This window comes from Siniperca chuatsi, linkage group LG22 (genome assembly GCF_020085105.1).
Source record: "Siniperca chuatsi isolate FFG_IHB_CAS linkage group LG22, ASM2008510v1, whole genome shotgun sequence".
NCBI classification, from domain to species: domain Eukaryota; kingdom Metazoa; phylum Chordata; class Actinopteri; order Centrarchiformes; family Sinipercidae; genus Siniperca; species Siniperca chuatsi.
Window position 1 is genome coordinate 995,383 of NC_058063.1, and position 23,456 is coordinate 1,018,838.

General features: G+C 44.0%; 1 protein-coding gene across 1 annotated transcript; it reads right to left on the reverse strand.

Annotated features, from left to right (window-relative positions):
• Positions 1 to 797: 797 nt before the first annotated feature.
• Positions 798 to 23,451, reverse strand: pelp1 (proline, glutamate and leucine rich protein 1). The gene is made up of 19 exons (XM_044183503.1): positions 23,308 to 23,451; positions 23,033 to 23,097; positions 22,108 to 22,213; positions 21,844 to 21,993; positions 21,067 to 21,138; positions 20,833 to 20,892; positions 19,568 to 19,724; positions 15,123 to 15,255; positions 14,760 to 14,847; positions 14,357 to 14,445; positions 14,055 to 14,168; positions 13,507 to 13,657; positions 13,150 to 13,303; positions 12,982 to 13,037; positions 12,453 to 12,586; positions 11,987 to 12,089; positions 9,433 to 11,079; positions 3,195 to 3,491; positions 798 to 1,668 (listed from the first exon to the last, which is right to left on the reverse strand). The coding sequence occupies exons 1-19, from the start codon at positions 23,446 to 23,448 to the stop codon at positions 1,579 to 1,581; spliced, it is 3,807 nt and encodes a 1,268-aa protein (XP_044039438.1). The 5' UTR covers positions 23,449 to 23,451; the 3' UTR covers positions 798 to 1,578.
• Positions 23,452 to 23,456: the final 5 nt, after the last annotated feature.

Genomic DNA, 23,456 nt, shown 5'->3' on the forward strand with positions numbered 1-23,456 from the left:
GATCCTTAGCTTAGAGAAAAAAAAATACTTTACCGAACTACATAGTCCGTGACTATGAATGTTTTAGAGCTGACTCAATGAAACAATCAGCAAATTGATTCTTAACTACTACTGACACTCCACAGCGGTATTGGCAAAATGTTTTGTGGACTGATGAAACTAAGATTGAACTATTTGGAAAAAAACACACAGCGCTACATCTGGCGTATCATTATGAAAACATCATCCCAACTGTAAGGTATGGTGGAGGAAACATCAGGATTTGGGCCTGCTTTGCTGCATCAGGGCCTGGCCAGCTTGCAATCATTGAGGGGAAGATGAATTCTGTACGTCAGCTGAAACTGTGTAGAAGGTGGGTGATGCAACAGGACAACGACCCAAAACACCGGAGCAAGTCCACGACAGAATGGCTTCAGAAAAACAATATCCGCCTTTTGGAGTGGCCAAGTCAGAGCCCAGACCTCAACCCAATAGAGATGCTATGGATTGCCTTGAAGAGGGCCATACACATGAGACGTCCAAAGAATATGACAGAGCTAAAGCAGTTCTGCTGGGAAGAATGGGCTAAAATTCCTCCTCAAAGATGTGCAGCTACAAGAAGCGCCTGGCTGAGGTTATTGCTGCCATGGGGGGGGTGTGTCAACCAGTTATTAATTCTAAGGGCTCACTTACTTTTTCCACTGCCATTTTGAATGTTGAATGACTGTTCAATAAAGACGTGAAAGATCAGAATTTTTGTGTAATTATTTTTAGACACATTATGTTTGTCAATACCCTTGACTTAGATGAAGATCAGATCACATTTTATGACCAATTTATTCAGAAAACCATGAAATTCCAAAAGGTTCACATACTTGTCCTTGCCACTGTATGTGTCTCTGAGATTTCTGCCTTCACAATAGTACTATGGAGGGGAATGGAATTTTGTTTGTGCTGGTTACAATGGATAATCGAGAGACGTCACTGGGTGATCTCATATCTCATGTAATGTGGGTGAACCAACTGTTTGGGTGAGAAACCAGAATTATTGTTGTAATGATTAAATCTAAGGGGGGAAAATCTAATGTAGCTCAGTCATGTTTTTTTTTTTTTGTTTTTTTCTTATAACAAAGCATATGACAATGATGACAAAACAAAGAGCATAAAAGATGCATATAAATCCAAGTTAAGCATTTCGTAATACATTTCATAGAGCTTCACCTCCCTGCTGGGCAGCTGTACTTGGGACTATAGAAAATGTACTGCTTCTTTTAGCTCATGTAAAACTAGTTCTTGCGAATTACAAGCTGGGTGATGTGACACAGTAAGAAGTCTGACTTCTCTTCCCCCAAATATTCCCACACCCCATATTGTGTAGCTTGAAGTCTGTAATATTGTTAAAAAAGGAAACTGGACGCCAAATTATATCAGTATGATCTGAACATTGTGAAGAATGACTGGAAGATGTACAGAATGATAAGGGAGTTCTTGTATGAGGTAACTAAACCTTGGAAATGTCACTAATGATACAGTATCCTAGCAGTATCTGCTGTATCCATAGTAACTTCAATCACATCAGTTCAGCTTGGCAAATGTTTATCAGTGGTTTGAACCAGAGGTACCATCTTCATCATCAGGTGGACAGGCGACAAAATCAGCCAACATGGAGGCCATGGCTTCATCATCCAGCTGAGGGACAGACAGAGAAAGACAACTGCTGAAACATGCTGTGTGATCTGCCATTAGAAATGTGTCTGATACTGATGAAGGGAAAATCTATTCAGACTGACAGATGGTTTATGGGAAATGTTTCTACAATGATACTTAAAAGCCACTATGTGCAGAATTTTTATGACTGTAATCATTCATATTATTCTGATGGTTTAAGTTGTATTTTCAGATGATGTGGGTGGGGTAGCCTTTTTTTTTTTTTTTTTTCTTATATAAATTGTACCCCTGGGGGGATGCCAAAGTTAGAAAGTTTCTACAAATAATGGCTTTAAAAGATACCCCAGTCTCAAAATTGTGAATCCATAACCAAATATGTGTTGGTGTGATATACATTGCATCAGTAATTGTTTATCGCTTCCATGTAAGATGGAATTCTGCCTCTTCTGAGTTATACGCAAACATCTTTGCGAACCGATGTAGAAAAGGATGTTATGGGTAACTGTAGGTCACAGAAGCTCACAGAGTAGCCACCTCCCAAATCACAACAACACTGCGCATCCAGCACACTGGTTGATTCAACGTTCTCTTGGGAAGTTTTCTCTATTTTTTCTTTGAGTCTGGCCATACATTTCAGCAGAGTACTGCCACAGTGATCTTCTATAAACTACGGTTTAATACAAGTACAGTAAGTACAGTAGGTCCAAGCTGAAGCAGGTCTATAAATGATGATGAATGATAAAAACGCACAGTTCGAACGATAATTTACCGTTCGCCTTAGTTTTCTCTTCCAAATAAGTTTGACTAACCTTGGGGTTTTTTTCTGCATCAGTGTTTCATCACACAAAAACAAAATTTCAAAACAGCAATTGCTCTTCCCTGGGTGTGACAGTAAATTAATCAAATCTGCTTTAATAGGGAAAATAGAAATTTCCTTTTAAAAAGGACTGCTTCATTTAAATCAAGTAAATATTAATTCATTATTCCTTTATTATTGAACACTGTCTTTATATTCCCTAATATTAATACCAAATTACAGTTTTTATAATGAGTAATTATTAGAAATTATTCTGAAATTATAGACCTGTAAAATAAAGTGTTACCTTGAGGGCTCATCTGGCTAGGACATAGTTTATGGCTGTGAGATTCCTATATCTTACCTTTACACTGAGCGCCATAATTCATGTTGCAACTTAAGATGTGGATTTGTAAGAGTGTGGGGCTGTGATTTTGTTCTTATTTCCACTGTCTTCTTAATTTTATTTGCCTCTAACTAAAACATCTACATTATCCTGGAGTCTATACTAACATGAGAAAAGTCAGAATAACCTGGTGATTTTTAGCAGTTATTTGAGGTTATGTGTAACTTCACATGCTTTGCACAGTATATCAACAGTTTACATACTGTACATATAGATTTCTAAGTCTGCAAAAAGCATGATTCCAAATTAAGTCTCCTGTTCCTTTATTGTTTGTCTTGCATGATAAACCCTATATAAATTTGAGCTAGGAAACAAGTAAATCCAAAATCAGCCATGAATTTTTACCTTTTTCTTCTCAGTGCTTTGCCCCGCCTCTTCCTCCCTGTGTGCCTCCTCTCTCTTCCTCTTCACACCTTTCCCCTCCTCTCCATCACTCTCTTCCCGTCCTCCTCCTTCTGTGTCCTGCTGCTCTGGTTTTCTGTTTTCTGTTTTCTCAGCATCTGTCTCCTCTTGCGCTTTTGTATTGGGGCCTGTTGAGGTTTCAGGATCTGCTGCTGCTGAGTCTGCTAGCTGTTCCTCCTGATGACTGGATGGCTGGTTATCACTCACACTGGCTTCCTGTGCAGGTTGAGCTCCTGACTCCTATTGAGTTGAAGAGAGTCAGCTTTAGGTGGATAGCTCAGTTGTAACAACAATGTAACAATAGCAGCTTCATTTATCTACTATTGGTGGAACAATAACACGGATAATGGAGGAGGGCATAGAAATACGTAGAAGCACCCTGTTGTATAAAGAAATATTCCTGACCTCCAGAGACATTTTGGGACCCCAGAGTCAGGCAAGAAGATCCATATTAAGTTAATCCCTCTCTCTATATTGCTGTCCCAGAATGGTTTCTGAGAGAGCAACCAGAAAATCTGTCTACACACCCTGTGGATTTTTCTTGTAAATATGTTTGAATGTTTACATTCTCTATTTTTCAGCAGAAAACTGTATCTGTTAGTTTGCCTGAGCAGTCAAAGGAGGGAAATAAGGAGAAGCATTAATCCATGGTGACATTCAGCATGAAGCATTTTATTTTATGTAGCACCGTGCACAACAAATGTTCAAACACCTTCCATCCATGACTTACACACACAGACTGACTCCCTTATATAAGGTATCTTCTCAAATTATTGGCTGGCACATACCATTTACCAAGTTACTTCACAGATATTCACACACATAAATATACAATATTTACATAAAACAATTACCAAAATATATACAAACTTTATAAATATTTACACACCAAATATAAACCTAATAAATACCAGGATGAGGAGTACCTCATCTTTATGTCCAGGAGTTGCGGCTCATGAACAGCAGTGGACACCTCTCCCCCTTCGTCTCCTGCAGAAGCACTGCTCCAAAGCAGACACCAGAGGCATCTGACTGCAGCGTAAACGGTCGAGAGAAGTCAGGACTTTGGAGAACAGACTTACTTGTGATGGCGCTCTTGAGATCTTTGAAGGCTCTGTCACGCTCTTCATTCCATCTCACTTTGTTTGGGGCTGAGGCCTTGGTGAGGACAGCTGCCCTCTCAGAAAAGTGGGGGATAAACTTGCTATACCACCCCACCAGGCCCATAAAGGAACGCACCTTCTTCTTGGTGGTGGACACAGGATACAAGTGGATGGCACCCACCTTCCCCACTAGAGGCTTGAAGAGCCCCTGTCCTACATCTTGGTCCAGGTACTTCACCTGTTTCTGTGCAAAAGTAAACTTGCGTAGATTGATGGTAAGTCCAGCTGTCTTGATCAGGTGGAGTACCCGTCGAAGGTGAGCAACATGTTCCTTCCAGGTCTGCCAAATGGCATCACCTTGGACTGAAAAATGCCATAGGTTGTTCTGAACGCTGTCAGCTCCTTGGTCTCAGGTGCCAAGGCCAGCTGCCAGTACCCCTTGCTGAGGTCTAGCCCCACTACATCCATTCTGTCAATTGGTGTGTCAATGACCACGAACGGCTGAAGCTGGGAATGGGCTACTCCCCTAGGTGAAGTTAGCTGACATGTTTCACATGAAGCACAAAAATCCTTTTCCCTCCTTCTCTGAGCTCTGGTTGCTTGATTGGAGCTGCCTCCAACTCAGCCTGGTAAAAAAGGTAACTCATCAAAGGGTATTTCTTGCCTTCTGAGCCCTAGTTGTAACCATGTTACATGCTGTAACTGCAAGTTGGGTGTCTAGCTGCTGCTGCTCAACCCCTGAACTGGTGCCTCAACAATGCCCTCTACATGTCCCTCACTGGTGACCTGGTTATTACCTCTTACTTGCTGTATAAAGTCTAGCAGTGTGGGGATATCATTAACAAGGATAACCGGATATGGTAGTCTGGGCACTAAAGCTATTGGCAGGAGGTAAGTCTGACCACCTAGAGTAAGATAAACCTCAGATGTGGGGTACACTTTTCATCATCATAAACACAACTAATGTTGGAAGTGGTCTCACTCCTATGCTGGACAGAACAACTGACTGAAAACTGCCAGAGTCTAAGAGGGCCTCCTTACACTGACCATTCACTGACACTGCTACAGTGTGTGCTTCTTCCTGAACAGGGACTTGGTGAGTGGGTCTGGGAACTGAACACAAGAGAAGGCTTACTCTGTCTGGTTGCAGGGCATGTGTACTGAGTGTGACCTATCTCATTACACTGATACTAGTACTGGAATGAGGTCTAACCTGGCCTTTCGACCCGATTGGACTCCGGTGAAGTAGCTGTCACGGCGGAAGATGGTTCTTCTGCTCCCGGTTCTGGCTGACAGGAAAACCTCTGCAAGCCAGGTGGTGTCTTCTGCAGACTTGGGGTCACATTCACAGATCCACACCTCCAGCTCTGGACCCACAGAACCCTCAAAAACGGCTCCAGAATCAACAGCTCAGACATGTCTTTCACAGTGGAGCTCTCCGGTTTGACCCATTTGTTAAACATGTCCATCAAACGAACATACAGTTCATGTGGGGTTTCACCCTGATCAATGTCCAGTGAATGAAACCTTCTTCTCTAGGTATGGCTGTGATCTCATATTTAGCTAGAATAACTTCTTTGACCTTTTCATAGTCTTCAGAATTGGAAATGTCCATGAGAACATAGGCACTATGTGCCTTACCTGTGAGCAGAAAGACAAGTTGAATTGCCCACTGGCCAATGGCAGACCATGGCCATTCTTTCAAATGTTGTCAGATAGTGCTTGACGTCATCAGGAGAGAGTGGTATCAACTTTGGGTCTGTGGATGCATGGCGCCCTCTGTGGTGGTGGTGGTGGCAGCTAATTTTGCTGGCTGGCCATCACCCCCGGCTCCTTCGCCTTGTTCTGTGGGTGTGTTTGTTTGTGTGTGTGTCCTCCTCTCCCCTTTCTCCAGACTCCACCCTTCCCTCTCATTACCTGTGGCTCACACCTGAGTCCACTTCCAATCACGAGTGGGAACTTAAAAGCCTGGGGAGAACTGCTGATGGATGCCAGTGGGCCTGATGGCAGCAGCCTCTGTGTGTGTGTTTCGTTCACACAACTGTTTTCCTCTCCCTCCTTTTAAAAACCCGGAGATATAAATTAATTTGTTACTCCCCTCATCCCTTTGGCCTTTTCAGGGACGTAACAGTAGCACCGTGCACAACAAATTTCCCCAACACCTTCAAGCATCATCAGCCCAGCGTCCCTGCTGTGAAACACAACTCTAGCAAACTGCAATATACAAACAATAAATACAAAACAAGTACAAACCACAACGTAAGTATTCAGCCCCCTTTACTCTGATACCCCTAAATAAAATCCAGTGCAACCAATTGCCTTCAGAAGTCACCTAATTAGTAAATAGAGTCCACCTGTGTGTAATCTAATCTCAGTATAAATACTGCTGTTCTGTGAAGGCCTCAGAGGTTTGTTAGAGAATATTAATGAACAAATAGAACATCAGTGAATAAACAGCACCATGAAGCCCAAGGAACACACCAGACAGGTCAGGGATAAAGTTGTGGTGAAGTTTAAAGCAGGGTTAGGTTTTAAAAAACAATATCCCAAGTTTTGAACAACTCACGGAGCACTGTTCAATCCATCATCCGAAAATGGAAAGGGGAACTCAACTGCAAACCTACCAAGAAACGGCCGTCCACCTAAACTTACAAGCCGGGCAAGGAGAGCATTGATCAGAGAAATAGCCAAGAGGCCCATGGTCACTCTGGAGGAGCTGCAGAGATCCATAGCTCATGTGGGAGAATCTGTCCACAGTACAACTATTAGTCGTGCACTCCACAAATCCGGCCTTTATGGAAGAGTGGCTAAAAGAAAACCATTGTTGAAAAAAAGCCATAAGGAGTCCCGTTTGCGGTGTGCCAAAAGCCATGTGGGGGACACAGCAAACGTGGAAGAAGGTGCTGTGGTCAGATGAGACCAAAATTTAAGTTTTTGGCCTAAACGCAAGACACTATGTGTGGCGGAAAACTAACACTAGACATCACCCTGAACACACCATCCCCAACGTGAAACATGGGGGTGGCAGCATCATGCTGTGGGGATGCTTTTCTTCAGCCGGGACAGGGAAGCTGGTCAGAGTTGATGGGAAGATGGATGGAGCCAAATACAGGGCAATCTTGGAAGAAAACCTGTCAGCAAAAGACTTGAGACTGGGGCGGAGGTTCACCTTCCAGCAGGACAATGACCCTAAACATACAGCCAGAGCTACAATGGAATGGTTTAGATCAAAGCATATTCATGTGTTAGAATGGCTCAGTCAAAGTCCAGACCTAAATTCCATCGAGAATCTGTGGCAAGACGCTCTCCATCCAATCTGACTGTGCTTTGCAAAGAAGAATGAGCAAAGATTTCAGTCTCTAGATGTGCAAAGCTGGTAGAGAGATACCCCAAAAGACTTGCAGCTGTATTTGCAGCAAAAGGTGGTTCTACAAAGTATTGACTCTGGGGGGCTGAATACTTTTGCACACCACACTTTTCAGAGTTTTATTTGTAAAAAGCTTTGATAACCATGTATAATTTTCCTTCCCCTTCACAATTATGCACTACTTTGTGTTGGTCTATCACATTGAAATGCCAATGAAATACATTTACGTTTGTGGTGGTAACGTAAAATGTGGAAAAGTTCAAGGGGTATGAATACTTTTGCAAGCCACTGCATACTGCTGTGTCATATCAAGAATATTTGGGTGGCATATTCAAGTGTGGGTTTTAAGTTGATTGGTGAAAGAAATTTCTATGACAAAATACAATTTACAGTAATGTAATGGACAATATTTTAGGTAGTATCGTTGAGTTATGTGGTATTTGCTACTCATCCTCATTATTCTTTACCACTCTCAAGGTGTGTGGAATACACATCATGGATGGTAAACTAACGAAAGAATACCCATACCTAGTATTACATATGGTATATGAACATCATGTAAGCTTTCATTTTCCTGAAGTTTTATTGCCTCCATGACATTTAAAATTTTGCAAGAGATTCTAAAAATCCTTTAGTTTGGCTGATTGTAATATTCTCAACATGATGAAACTATTCATAAAGTCAGTCTAACATTTGATCGTGTGGTCAGTTACAGTTGACTAATGTATGTTAATTTGCCACCATAGGATAGTCGTTATATAACGGGCCACAACTTAACCACGCATGTGCACTCCAGTACAAAGAGCTCTCTCTCCCTCACTCACTCACTCTCTCTCAAATAGGCCCCACAGCAGGTCATCTGCCAACTGGAAAGTAGGTGGTTCGATCCCAGCCTACATGTAGAAGTGTCCTTGGGCAAGACACCGAACCCCAAAATGCTCCCGTGGGTTGTGCCATCGGTGTGTGACTGATTTAGTTTCTTTGTTCTGATGAGCAGTTGGCACCTGCCATCAGTGTATGAATGTGTGTGAGAATGGGGTAAATGTGATATGTAGTGTGAAGCGCTTTGAGTGGTCAGAAGACTAGAAAGGCGCTATACAAATACAGTCCATTTACCACGATTCAATCACAACCCACTGTTTCTCAGTGTAACTTTTTCTCTGAGTAATGTGCCTTTGTTACAACTGCTCCACTTTCTTCAGAAGATACTGTGAAAAGTAACAGCGTGATTTCCATTAAATCCATCATGGATACCAGTGTCCTTGATTATTCTGATAACCTTCTACCCTTTTATCTAACACCACCCTCCATTGTTCCCCCTCTTTCCATCATACCAACCTATGTTCTGTTTTTCTCTCTTCCATTCTTTCCCTCTTCCTTCCCAATTTCCCTCCGCAGTTACCTGTCAAACTACTTGTAACAGGTCTACTTCTACTAAGTGAACTTTCAACTAAATTCAGTCACTGTTTATATTTCACATTGGATCCACAGACCACACGTTAACTTACATTTAAACTGAAACTTCTTTCAGTACATTTTAGCTCATTTCCGTGCTTATACATCAACTGCCTTTGTTTACACTTCAACTAATTTTAGGGCTTTTCTTAATTTCTTTCATCCTTCCACCCTTTGTGTATTTCAGAGGACTTGAACACTCTTAAGTGAGTCAGTATGTTTCAAAGGTGACATTTTAAAGCTAAGTGGTAAGTACCTGTTGATTCTGATTGGTTGTGGATTCTTCTGAGGCGGCTGTCAGCTCAATTTCATTGGCTCCTTGCTCCCACGAGCTCACCTCTTCCTGCAGCCCTCCTTCTCCCTCTCCGCCTCCTGCTGCTCCCCCTCCCTCCTCCTCGGTCTCCTCCCTCTCCTCCAGTGCTCCTCCGGTGACACACAGGATCTGTGGCATGGTGGGGTCGTCCATCCTTTCACTTTCGTCCTCCTCTCCCTCACCCTCCCGTGCCTCCTCTAGGACTCCGATGCTTTCCACCTCTTGTACCTTCATCCTGTCCTCTCCGAAAACAACTCTGTTGGTCTGGATTTCCTCTATCCCTCCTTCTTCTGCTTCTGCCTTCACACTGAATCCAGCCATCCCTCCTTTATCCACCACTGCTCGGAGCACCTTCCCCTCTTCTATGCCCGTCTCTCCAGCCTTGTCCTCTGCTCCCTCCAGTGGAGGTATATCCCCATCCTCCTCCTCCTCCTCTTCCTCCTCCAACTCTTCCCCCTCTTCTTCATCATAATCCTCATATTCCTCCCCATCATAAAACTCTTCCTCAGCAAAATCGCTCACTTCCTCCTCCTCGTCCTCCTCATCCATCCCTTCCTCCTCCTCCTCCAGCTCTTCATCATCCTCCATGTCCTCCTCTTCTTCCTCCTCCTCGTCAGTGCTGTTGATGTTAATGACACCGGAGTCTTCGTTCCTGGTCGCCGGTGGTTGGTGCTGGTGGAGGTGCCGTCCCTGCTGGCTCAGCTGATTCTGCAGCTGGTGCATCTGGAGTGGTAGACCCATGGGGCCAGGCTGTCCCGGTGTGGAGGCCTGCATCAGCATCTGCTGGAGCTGTGGTCTGCCAGGCAACGAGTCCCCCAGAATGCCAGGTGGAGCTGTGAGTGTGCTGGAGTTCAAAGGTGGAACCAGGGAGACCACAGAGGTGCCGGAAGGAGGAAAGGAGTTGATAGGGGTGGTGGAGGTGGTGGAGGTGGTGAGTAGGGGGGAGGAGGTGGCAAGGTCATTGGGGAGCGAAATCCCATCTATTGTGGTTGTTGTTGCTGTGGTGGGGACCACGGTGACAGATTCTCCTCCTGGTAGTGTGACTGTAGCGCTCCCTGGTGTAGCAGAGGCCATGTTCTGAGAGTTTGCTGGTGCTGCCATCTCATCTTGCTGGTTCTCCATGTTGAGCATCCCCGGAGGAACGATGACCACACTGTCGTCTGAGTCACTGGCCAGAGAGATCTCCACATCCTCCGCTTCCTCTCTGTCATAGCGGACAAACACGGGTCTCTGCCCCTCTGGAGGGCCCAGCCCAGCAGGGTCCTGCTGGTGGGACAGGATCATGTCTCCTGGGGTGGGGGCCTGGCCCGGCAGTCCTGGAACCAGGGAGAGGTGGTTCTCAAGAGAACCCAGCAGGGAAGCGGGGCCCAGGCCGAGGGAGTGGCGGGAGGGAAAGGGAGGACCAGGGGCGGGGCCTCCTAGGAGGGTTGGCAAAGTGAGTCCGGGGGTAGGTCCCTGGGAGGAAGGGAGGACTGGGGCGGTGGGGGTGGGTTTCAGGGTGAGGGGTGGTAAGGGGAGGGCGAGGGAGGGAGTGCGGGGGTGGAGGAGGGAGTTACAGATGGTCTGAGCCTCAGTACAGAATGTAGAGACCTCAGAGGGGGGACAAGCACAGAGAGTGATTAAAAACTGTGAAATGACACATGTAAACATAGTACATGATTTTACTGTGGTGTTTTTTTGCCTCATCCCACACCTCTGTGTGTGTTACAGTAGCATAGACCATGGACACAAAAAGAGAAGATGTGTTCAAGTTCAACCCTGGCTCTGTAAATGATAAATAAACAAAATGGCTCAGACCGGGCCACACAACATTATTCCAGCCATGAATTGTGTGTCAGGTAACGTTAAATGACTTGCCCACAGACATTCAGCTGACTTTCTAGTTTGCCAAGATGTGCTGTTGTTGTGATGTTAGCTATAGCAGCAGGAGAGTTGTTAGTATCACTGTCTGGATCTGCTGTGCTGGCTCTGGGAAACCGTCTCGTTCTCTCTGGCTCTTAGCTTCACAGCAGTAACTGTAGCGACAGTTTGCTAACCCACAACCTAGCCAACGTTACTTATATTACTGTGCTGTGTCATTGTTCGCTCTATATCATGGTATTTGTCATGGTATTGGATTTCTCCAGAATCGCATACCCCACCTTTAACTGGTTACTTGAAGGAGATAGTATTGTTGCTATGGTTACCTGCAGTTTAAATATGCCTCTTTTACAAATTTATGTTCAGCACAACAGCACTGTTAAAAATAAAAGCTTTTTAACCTGAACAGCACAATTCTACCGTTTACCTTACGATGCCGCAACTAAAGATAAAGTGATTGTCACTGCGAAAGTTTCCAGTTGTAAAATCCTGTCTAATAGTATTATTAAACTGCTGTGCATAGTTCTGGTATCTGAAAATTGAAACTCATTGATCCGTTCCTCAACCAGCCAACACACTTGTACTGCTCAGCAGTGTCTCCCTCCTATACTCTTAGTCTCTCCCTCAGAGCAGTCACCTTGAGGTTGCGGTCGGTGTGTCCATTACTGAGGATGGACACAGCACAGGTCAAAGGTGGAGGCCAACAGGGTGATGGGACCAGGACCAGAGCCAGCAATAACCTGAAAATCCACATGAACAAAACTGATATGAACCCATCTACACTGTACTGCATAACAGGTAACAGTCTTCACCTGAACTCAATCCAAATGATCATGTACTGAAAATCCAATGCATAGGTACTTTAATTTGTCCAAAATGTTGGTCCTTTACATTGGCAGACAGTGTATGAAAAGGGCTATTATTCACCCAATAAAGATATTAACACTAAAAATGACAGCTGAAAGTCAGCACTTTAACTTTAATAATTTAATAACTTCATATAGCATATTTCATACACAAAATGCAGCTAAAATGCTTGACATTAAAAGTAATCAAAAATACTGCATCTGTAAATCCATCTTTGATGTGAATGAAGGTAGTACCTATATAGCTCTCGTCGGGTGAGGGCACTGCTGTACTGCCCACTGACGGCCCCTGCAGATTCACATGAAGTGCTGTTGCTGGACTGTTGCTGCTGTAGACGCACACACAGCGGCAGCACTACGTCATGGAGACGCTGTGAGAAAATCAAAACAGAGCATAAAAATACAGAATGACTGTTTGCCATTGAAAAAGAGAAAGAGGTGTTCATACAGCAATACGGTTACATGATGAAGACAGAAGGGAGAACCATCAATGTCATCTTGGCTAAGAACACTATGTCTACAGGAAACCACAGAAAAAGTGCAGTTTGTTAGTGTTCAGGTTCTTATTCCAATCAGTTACTACAACGGCTGAATGAACTGGTTAGTTCTTCCGCTGCTGTGTTTTCAGTGACATTAGCTGCTGTACTGTTTAGTAGTAGCAGTTAGTTTAGCAGTTACAGTGAAACTCTGCATATTCTGAATATTAAGTGTTTGTCATGTTTTCAGCTGCATTACCATGCAACAACAATGTAACACTGACATTTACCTTGTGTATATCATCCTTCAGCAGTGTACCACTGGTCAGTATGATTTGTCTCAGTGCTGTGAAGAAAAAAAATCTGTGTGATTACACCAAACTTACAGAAGACCAGCAGACGAATAAAACTCAGAAGACTATAATAAAGGATGTAATTAAACTGAGGCAGCATCTCACCCCTGAGGGCTGAAAGGCAAGTATCCTGATTAGCCAGAAGGTCTCCTTTCCTCTGGAGTAACGGTCCAACTGCGTCTGCTATAACCAATGGTTTTGTCCTCCGTGGGCCCGGCTTCCCTCCAGGAACCACATCTGATGACAGACCCGCCCGGAGCTGAAGGACAACACAGAGGGACAGAGGGTGAGCTGGAGACAACACTTACATGCTGCTGCATTGACATATGACAAACAGTAGACACCTGCTCCAGCAAACTACTGGTTCCCCTAAGGTTCAAAAAGCAAATCTATAAAAATAGGCAATTTTAAATGCATGGTGCTTAAATACATTCAAACTAACTACACAGAACTTGAACTAACCTTGACAGACTCCGCCCCTGGTGTGATGTCACTGAGCAGGTGGCTAAACAGGAGCTCTGAGTGGCCAGGGCTTCCCTGAAGGATGCTAGTAGAGGCTCCAGCCACCTGGACCCACAGCTCTAAGGTTCTGTACACTGATACCCGCACTGAGCTGTGGGATGAAGAATAGACACACAAAACAAATGCTTCAGCTGCCAAGTCAAAATCTGACATTACCACATCATCCACAGCACTGCTGCTAAATAAACCCCTACCTTCCCATACCCCGCTGGTTTCTAATACAAGCTAGGCCATTTTGCTCAAAGTTGTTTGAATTGTAATAGACCGAAAGAACTTTAGCCATCTTCCAGACCTTAGCCCCTTAACGAACCAGTTTGTATCCTGTGTATCACCCAGAGAAAAATGTATTAAATCAATAAAAACACACTAGTGAGGAACTTTATCTTGTTATTACCTCATTATTACATAGATAACAAGAGGAATGTTATTGCTTTACTTGTCATCTTTAATGCTATGGTATGATAAGTATCTGATAGTCCTGCAGTTACCTGTAGGCTCTCTGTTGTCCCAGACTGGCTTCAGGTAGAGGTGTCCAGGCAGATAAGGTTTGAGAAAACAGCCTCTGTAGCACAGCAGCGTACTGAACCATGCTGCTACGTACACTGTAATATACACACACAGTACAGACACAGTGTCAGCACCACACAACCATCAACACAATGTTTAAACTGTTATGTAGTTGCTGATATCTTCAGAATTACTGATTTATGATATACATGTCTATGAACTCAAAAACAAAAAACAGTGTGTGTGTGTGCACGTGTGTGGGTATGTGCACGTCAGTACTCACGCTGTGATAAGAGCTGATAAGACTTCCAGTGTGTTGGTGTGTACGATGGGCAAGACCAGTAACCTCACACTTCCATCTCCTGTTAAATTCTGACACACACACACACACACACACAGTCAACTAAAAACATGGATTAGGATCAGTTTTGTTTGTTTGAATGTGTTTCAAAAATGTTGATTTTATGCTTGGTTTTGCTGCTTATACATCTTGAAATCACAAGATGTATGTCCCAGATGTGATTTCAAAAATGGCAAGTTCAAGCTCAAGTTGGAGGTAGTTTCAAGTTTGTTGTTTTATTAATGCATTTAGTGCTACAGTACATATTAAAACATCTGAGTCTTACCTCCCCAGACCCTATTGTGAAATACTGTGTGTGTGTGTGTGTGTGTGTTTGCGGGCTCACTATGCTCTTGGCGCTGACAGCGAGGGCTCGGCACACCAGGTTGAGTATTGGTCTGACAGGCAGACGGACAGCTGAGCCTGGATCCACTCTGATGGACAGAGATAAGTAAGTATAATCATGTAACTGGAAATGTCTTCTTAACAAACCTGCTATCACTGCTGTTTTTGAGTCTCTCTCTCTCTCTCTCTCTCTCATATATTATAAAGAGTATGGTCTGTTAAGAATTGACGCTATATAAATAAAATTGAATTGAAAATTGAATTAGAAACCACTATGAAAATGAGAAAGATATTTTGTGATTTGGGTGAACTGACCCTTTAAAAAGGTGGATTTTTCCATTGAAGTTTTGTGTGTGCGTTGTACCTGAGTGTGTGTTTCAGTGCCAGGCAGACAGCTGTGTATCTGTGCTGGACCTGCAGCAGCAGCAGGGGATCTGATTGATCAAGATGAGGAAAGGCCAGCTCTACCCCTGGACCTTCATATTGCACCGTTCCATCTGTCACAGCAAACAGCAAGAGCTTTTTAATAAGCTGCATCATCAGAGTACAAAACACATGTAAAAAGATCATGCTGAAACTCATTCCAACCAACCAACATGTTACGACATGGACTTTAGACAGCATCTTCAACTAGTAAAGCTAGAAAACCATCTCCATATGGTCTAATGACCGATTTACTTGGTAGCAGATATTTGCATTTCATCTACCAATATTTATGTCAGGTGTGTAAAAGAACAGATCTATATTCAGTGCAAACATTGCCCTTGTAGCCACTGTGACTGCTCTGTATGACGGATCCCCCCAGGGCTGTGTGCTCAGCCCTCTGCTGTTCACGCTGTACAACCATGACTGCAATCACAGACATGGAGAGAACTCTGTTGTGAAGTTTGTGGACAACACTACCATCAGCGACCAGACTACAAACAACACTGAGAATTCATATATCGCTAGGAAATCAACAATCTTGCCCAGTGGTGCACAGAGAACAACCTATTGCTGAATGCCAGCAAAACTAAGGAGCTGATCGTTGATTTTAGGAAAAAGGAGGCAAAGACATACACTCTTGTTTGCATCAGTGGAGCTGAGGTGGAGCAAGTGAACAGTTTTAGGTTCCTGGGAATCAGCATCACAGAGAACCTGTCATGGTCATCACACATCTCAGTGGGGACATCGGTTGTCCTGGGCGCATGCCACTCGGGTTCAGCGCGATCACCAGGAAACAGGTGATTGCGCTGAAGCCGAGCGGCATGGCGCCCAGGACAACCGATGTCCCCACTGAGATCTGGAGGAGGACACACCGAGGATGCAGAGGTGGAACGAAGCGGCGAGGGAAGAGAGAGGGGTACAGACAAAAGAGACTTAAGAACAAGAGATTTAAGCCGTGTCTGCCTTATCTCGTCATGGGCAACGTGAGATTGCTGGCGAATAAAATGGATGGGCTAAGACGGAGTTCCGTGAGTGTAGTTTGATGTGCTTCTCAGAGACATGGCTACAACAGGATATCCTGGATCATAACGTTTCCATCAACGGCTTTCAGACTGTTCAGGCTGACAGGGATCACACCGGGAGCGGTAAGCGGAAAGGAGGTGGGCTTGCTGTTCTGGTTAACAACAGATGGTGTAACCCTGGTCACGTTTCAATCAAGCAGAGTATCTGTAGCCCGGACATTGAACTGACAACACTGACCAATTTCACCCAGTATGTGAATTGTCCTACTAGAGAGGAGAGGACACTGGACCTGGACGTTAAGGACGCATACAGCCCCCCCCCCCCAAGGAGAAGTACAGGAGGAAGCTGGAGCGGAAAGAGAGAGGTCTGGAGCGGCATGAAGAGCATCAATGGCTTCAGACCAACTGGCAGCAGAGGAGTTGAAGGCAGCTTGGACAGGGCCAACGAACTTAATCTGGTCTTTAACAGATTCGACACACCGGCTCCTGCTCATCCCCCCTCTAACTCAGCTGCTGTCGGCCCTCAAACTCCTCCGAGTACTCTGCTCCCCCTCCCCATCAGGCTAAAAATCCCCCCTCCCCTCCGCTGTGTCCCTGACTACTGACCAGGTGACAGGACAGCTGATGAAACTCCACTCAAAAAGGCTGCAGGCCCTGATGGAGTTAGCCCCGGGATGCTAAAAGCCTGTGCTGAGTCTTCAAAGGGTCCCTGTTCTGTGGAAGACATCTTGCCTCGTTCCTGTGCCGAAGATGCCGCGTCCCAGTGGCTCCAAGGACTACAGACTGGTGGCACTGACCTCCCACATAATGAAGACCCTGGAGAGACTAGTGCTGGAACAGCTGCAGCCCATGGTCAGACCCCTCCTGGACCCCCTTCAGTTCGCCTACCAGCCCCAGCTGGGAGTTGAGGACGCCATCATCTTCCTGCTGAACCACATCCACACCCACCTGGACAAGCTGGCAAGCACGATGAGGATCATGTTTTTTGACTTCTCCTGCTTTCAACACCAGCCGGCCAGCCCTGCTGGGGGAGAAGCTGGCAGCGATGCAGGTGGATGCCCCCCTCGTGTCCTGGATTGCGAACTACCTGACTGGCAGACCACAGCATGTGCACCTGCAGCACTGTGTGTCGGACAGCGTGGTCAGCAACACTGGGGCCCCTCAGGGGACTGTCCTCTCTCCCTTCCTCGTCACCATCTACACCACGGACTTCAGCTACCACACAGAGTCCTGCCTTCAGAAGGTTTCTGAGGACTCTGCTGTGATGGAATGTATCAGCGGTGGTGATGAGTCTGAGTACAGGGCTGTGGTGGGGAACTTTGTCTCATGGTGTGAGCAGAACCATCTGCAGCTCAATGCGACAAAGTCAAAGGAACTGGTTGTGGATCTACGAAGGGCCAAGGCACCAGTGACCCCGGTTTCCATCCAGGGGGTCAGTGTGGACATTGTAGAGGAGTACAAGTACCTGGGAGTACACATGGACAATAAACTGGACTGGGCTAAAAACACTCAAGCTGTTTACAGGAAGGGCCAGAGCCGCCTCTATTTTCTGAGGAGGGTGAGGTCCTTCAACATCTGCCGGACAATGCTGAAGATGTTTTATGAGTCTGTGGTGGTCAGTGCTATCCTGTATGCTGTTGCAGCAGGTTGAGGGTAAACTGATCCGTAAGGCCAGTGACATTGTGGGGGTGGAGCTGGACTCTCTGGCGGTGGTGTCAGAGAAGAGGATGCTGGCCAAACTACATGCCATCTTGGACAGTGTCTCCCACCCACTCCATGACGTGCTGGTCAAACAAAGGAGCACCTTGAGCGAAAGACTCATCCCCCCAAAAAGCACCACAGAGTGCCACAGGAAGTCATTCCTGCCTGTGGCCATCGAACTCTTCAACTCCTCCCTCTAAGTGTCAGTCTGTATGACCCTAAGTCATTAATCTGGACATTGATCATTACATCTCTGCAATACTTGAGATAATTGTGCAATATCCTGTGTTAATACTCCTGTGCAATATACCCTTTTCAATTTAAAATTTCCTATTTATTGATATTTATTCATACCTCTATTACTGCTGTGCAGTATCCTCCATCTCATTATAAATAAGCTACACTTAACTTGACAGTTCATGCACTATCTCGGGGATCAATAAAGTATTTCTGATTCTGATCTGCACACTGGTCAAGAAAGCTTGAAAACGACTATTTCTTAAGGAAACTTAAGGCAAAATTCCTGTGCCAAGTTCTTGTTAACTTTTATAGAGGTGCAATAGAAAGCATCCTGACTGGAACACATCACAAACTGACATGGGATGTGCACGGCCCAGGACAGGAGGGCTCTGCAGCAGGTGATTAAAACCGCTCAGAAGGTCATTGCTACCCATCTACCGAGCATCAGTGACATCGGTGAGGTGAGGTGCCTGCACTGAGCCCAAAGGATACTAAAAGGCAATAGCCACCCCAGCCACAGCCTGTTCACCGTGTTGCCATCTGGAAAGCGATACAGAAGTATCCGCTGTCGTACCACCAGACTACAGAGCAGCTTCTTTCCTCAGGCTGAGACTCCTCAACTCCACCTCATCCTCCGCATTCCACCATAAATAAATGACATGGAACTTTCTGTTATGCTGGTTTTGCACATTACCATACCACTACCTTTGTATACTATATGTATGTAAGTAACTGTATATATTGTTTTTATTTTTATTCTAATTTTAAATATTTGTATATATGTTGTGTTGTAGAATGACAAATGTACCTTGAACCTTGAAAGGGAATGCTAGAGAACCTAAACACAGCTACAAAGGGGATACAATTAATGCAGGACACTGACTGAATGTGCAACACTGCCATCAAGTGTTGCAGCAGTGCCACCATCACCCAAGAGGTAAACCTTACCAAGAGCTATAAATCATTTGGTACACTGTAGGCACGAGAGAGGATAATTCACATTTTACATTGCTTGAGCTACAGACGGCTTTAAGAGAGAACTAAAATGCAAAGAAATCATAATTCCAATTAAGTGAGACATGTAATAGGTTTTAGTTTAAAACATTTTCAGGAGTTATTTGCTAACTGGATAGTTCCTACATTACTGTGTTCTCCATGGCTTATTGAGGGTTACTCTCATCTATGAAAATGATTTGATTATCAGTTCTTTGACATTTGGGTTTAAAAAATAAAAAGTAAAGGGCCACTCCACCATTTACATATCAAAGTCAATGTACAAGTCATGGTTAGGTCATATAAGTCCTGCTTAGCTTGTGAAAACAGTTGTATATTGTCTTTGTCTTTATGTCAGCAATTCTGAAAGACAAATTGAACCCTGGCTCTACAGAGAAATTCAACCATTACTGATAGAAAAGTGTACCTGTTTCTGAACCATGGTAGATCTGAGCCAGCAGGCAATTGGCTGAGGCTAGTAGACAGTGAATCTGATTGGTCCAGCCCTCAGCTCTGCCAGCACCCACCCCTCTGTCCAAGAGGCCACCCAGGCAAGGCAGGCAACCATAACACTGACAGGCCATCTGACAGAATGAGACAGAGCGAGATGAAAAAAAGCCTGCAGCTTGACTTTCGATGTTCTGCTTCACTTACTGAGTTTGCTCTGCACATGTAGTATATAAATCTGGTCCAGTGTAAATGAAAAACAAAAAACTATACCTAAATGACATTCCTAGATAATTCAGAAGTAATTTGGGAAGAAATCTAACTTAGTAATTACTTTGTAGGGTAAGAGGAGATTATTTCTCCAATATTAGATTCTCTGCACTGGCTCCCTGTAAAATCCAGAATAGAATTTAAAATCCTTCTCCTCACTACAAAGCTCTTAATGGTCAGGCAGCATCATATCTTAAAGATCTCATAATACCTTATTATCCGACTAGAACACTGCTCTCCCAGAATGCAGGGTTACTTGTGGTTCATAGAGTCTCCAAAGGTAGAATGGGAGCCAGAGCCTTCAGTTATCAAGCTCCTCTCCTGTGGAATCAGGTCCCAGTTTGGGTTCGGGAGGCAGACACCATCTCTACATTTAAGAGTAGGCTTAAGACTTTCCTCTTTGATAAAGCTTATAGTTAGGGCTGGCTTGGGTGAGTCCTGAACCATCCCTTAGTTATGCTGCTATAGGTCTAGACTGCCGGGAGACTTCCCATGATGCACCTCTTTCCTTTCTCCTCCTCTCCATCTGTATGCATTTTTATCCCATTACTGCATGTTACTAACTCTACATCTTCTCTCTCCCGTAGTTCTGTGCCTTCTCGTTTCTCTCCTCTCTCCTTCTGTCGCTTTCAGCAGGTATTTCTGCCTCCAGAGCTGCAGAGACTGGATCTGTGGTTGTGGGCCACCTGCTGCCCCTGTTATTGGCTCTGTTACTAATACGGTCATTATTTTTCCTATAGCTGTCATTCCTATTCTTATTCTTATTCTTCTTATTATTATTATTATTTTAATACTAACCACTACAATCACATTACTACTATTTTAAAAAAATCTAGGTGCTATTTGCATTGTGCCTCTCTCTCCCTCCTTTGTGTGCAAGATTTAGGAAAAAAAGATAAAAATTATATAGATATTTATCAAGACATATTATAAAAGTCCTACGTTACGTTCACCTCAACAGTGAGAATCACAAACCTCTTGCGTTTTCTTGTTTGTACTGTCTATTTTGGAGAGGAAATAGGCTCCCAGTTTGTCCTGAAAGAAAAGAGACAGGTTAGGTTTTTCAGTTTTTTTTCATCAAATGACTTAAGTGAAATATACATGATCCAAATGTTATTTATAACTAACATAAGCCAAAGTTTCTAAGTCGAGAAACAACTTTTTCACTCGTGTCTTTTTTTGTTTCATCTGTCCATCAGTTTATCTTACCCTGAGGGATCCACAGGCTCTGGGGTAGTAGGTCATACAGGCTGTCATTCCCTCCATAGCTGCCAGCTCACACTGAGATCACAGGAGTAACAAAGAAAATGTAGCTGCTAGCAAGGGTTCAACTGGTTAGTATTAGGGCTGCAACAACTGTCCATTCTTTTCAGTGTTAATCAATCTCTTGACTACTTTTTTTAATTAATCTAGTAGTTGTTTAGTCATTTAAATGTCAGACATTGGAAAAAAAATGCCCATCACAATTTCCCAGAGCCCAAGGGGACATTTTTAAAATACTTAATTTGTCTAATGAACAGTGTGAAACCCACAATTTACTATGATATATAAAAAGAAACTCAGTAAAATATCACATTTGAGAAACTGGACCCAGTGGCTTGTTTCTGACTTTGGCACCCCCAGCGGTGGCATAAAAAAAAAAAAAAAAAAAAGACACTGTAGCAGACAACTGCTCCACCAAGGTTCCAACCCAAAGACACTAAGATGAATGGGCTGAAAGTAGCACATGGGCCACAACAGTTTTCACCAGGTGTGTCTCATTTTTCTACAAATCAAAACTTCTAATAATTTGGAGGACACTATAACCACATAAAACTTCTACACATAAAAGTAAGTTTCTGCTAATCAACTAACTGAATTAACATCTCTTTTAAAATTGTGTTCTTGATGTGCCATTTTGTAATGTCGCCCTTCAGTCATGATTATGAGGCCCCGGCCAACTTGAATCTTCTTCATTACTCAAAAGGTCCTGCCCTGTCCACTCACCTCTGTCTTAAGGCCCAGCAGAGATGTAAGGATGCCCAGGATGGAGTTGAGGCCGACCTCCCTGGCCAGCTCTGCTAGCTGGGACGAGTACTGCAGCACGTCCTTCAGAATGTTCACCGCAAGCTGGATGGTCTGAACTGGAGCCTGAGACTACAGGATGGCATCCACATATACAGAGGAGAGGGGATGGGGAAGAGAAATCAGAATAGAGTTGACACTGACAGTTTTGTGTGTTTGTGTGTGCAAGGTATGTATGTATCATACCTGTATGACCTGCTGCAGGGAGCGCAGCCAGGAGAGGCAGTGTTGCTGGAACAGATCACTGGAGCTGTCCTTAACCAGCATGGAGAGCAGACAAAGCCCCTCAAACCTACACACACATTGTTGTCATTTCATAATAGACATGAAAAGGGCGAGGGGCAATTGGGTATGTATAAACAATTATTTACACCGCAAGCAATTTTGAAACAACAGAAATGTTTTTAACAATGTTAATATAATGTAAGCTTGATTTTGGTTTTGATCATATTCAGGATACACGATTCTAAAAATATCCATGTTTCTGTTTATTAGGGTTCTTTGGGTTTGTATTACTTCTGGTAAGTTGTAGTTGCACATATTTCCACTGGCTCTTCAACTGGCGGAATCTGAAATGTATCAATGGAATTTGTCTCTGGCGTGTTAATGTACAGATTTTGCAGTACATTGTGTAGATCCAGACTTATCTTTGATTTCTCTACAAAATGTAATTTTCGATAAGCAAGCACCTGAACAGATAGTGATGAGCATCATGGATAAGTTGCTTACATGCCACAGTACATTTTTTTAAATTATATCAGCACTAGTATCTAAAATGTTGATGATGCCCAGACCTATTTATGAATGACAATGCACCAAACTATACAGAATGGCCCCATTAAAAAATTGTAGCAGATTTATGGTGGGAGGTTTTGCTAAAAGGCCCTGTAGCAATTGTGTATATTTTAAAAGTGTAAAAAAATCAGTTCGTGCTACTATTTTGCTTCCTTAACAAGCCACATGTTATTTTCGATGTTCTTTTGTGAAAAGTAAATTGCGCATTTTTGCCATTTGATACAGAAGGCAACTTTATCAGAGATAGGCAACACTGAAGATAACATAATATAATGGCGAAATACACAAAAATAACAAGAAACACTTATTTTCTCACCTGGTCTTGCTCGAGCCCAGTTTGGCATTGCTGAGACCTACGAGACCCCCGACGGCACTCCCGCCCTATAGAGATAAACACATGTGTTAACTAACAGTGAAGGCAAAACATATTTAACAACCACATGAACACCTCAGTCTCAGTCCTACTGTTTCTCCAGATGTCAGCTCAATGGACAACAATGCTTGTAGCAGCTGCAGCACAGCGACAGCAGGGAAACAGGTAACTAGCTACCAAGCTTCCACGCTAACGTGCGTCTCCGAGCCGGGCTCTACCTGTGTCGGAAACACGCCATGTTCTCTGTAGTTGGCCACCAGAGCAGGTAAATACTCTGGACGCTGCTCTTTCAGAACCGATACCAAACCCTCTGTTAGTCGCATAGCAGATGGGCCACGCAGCCAACCCAATGTAGCCATCTTGCCTC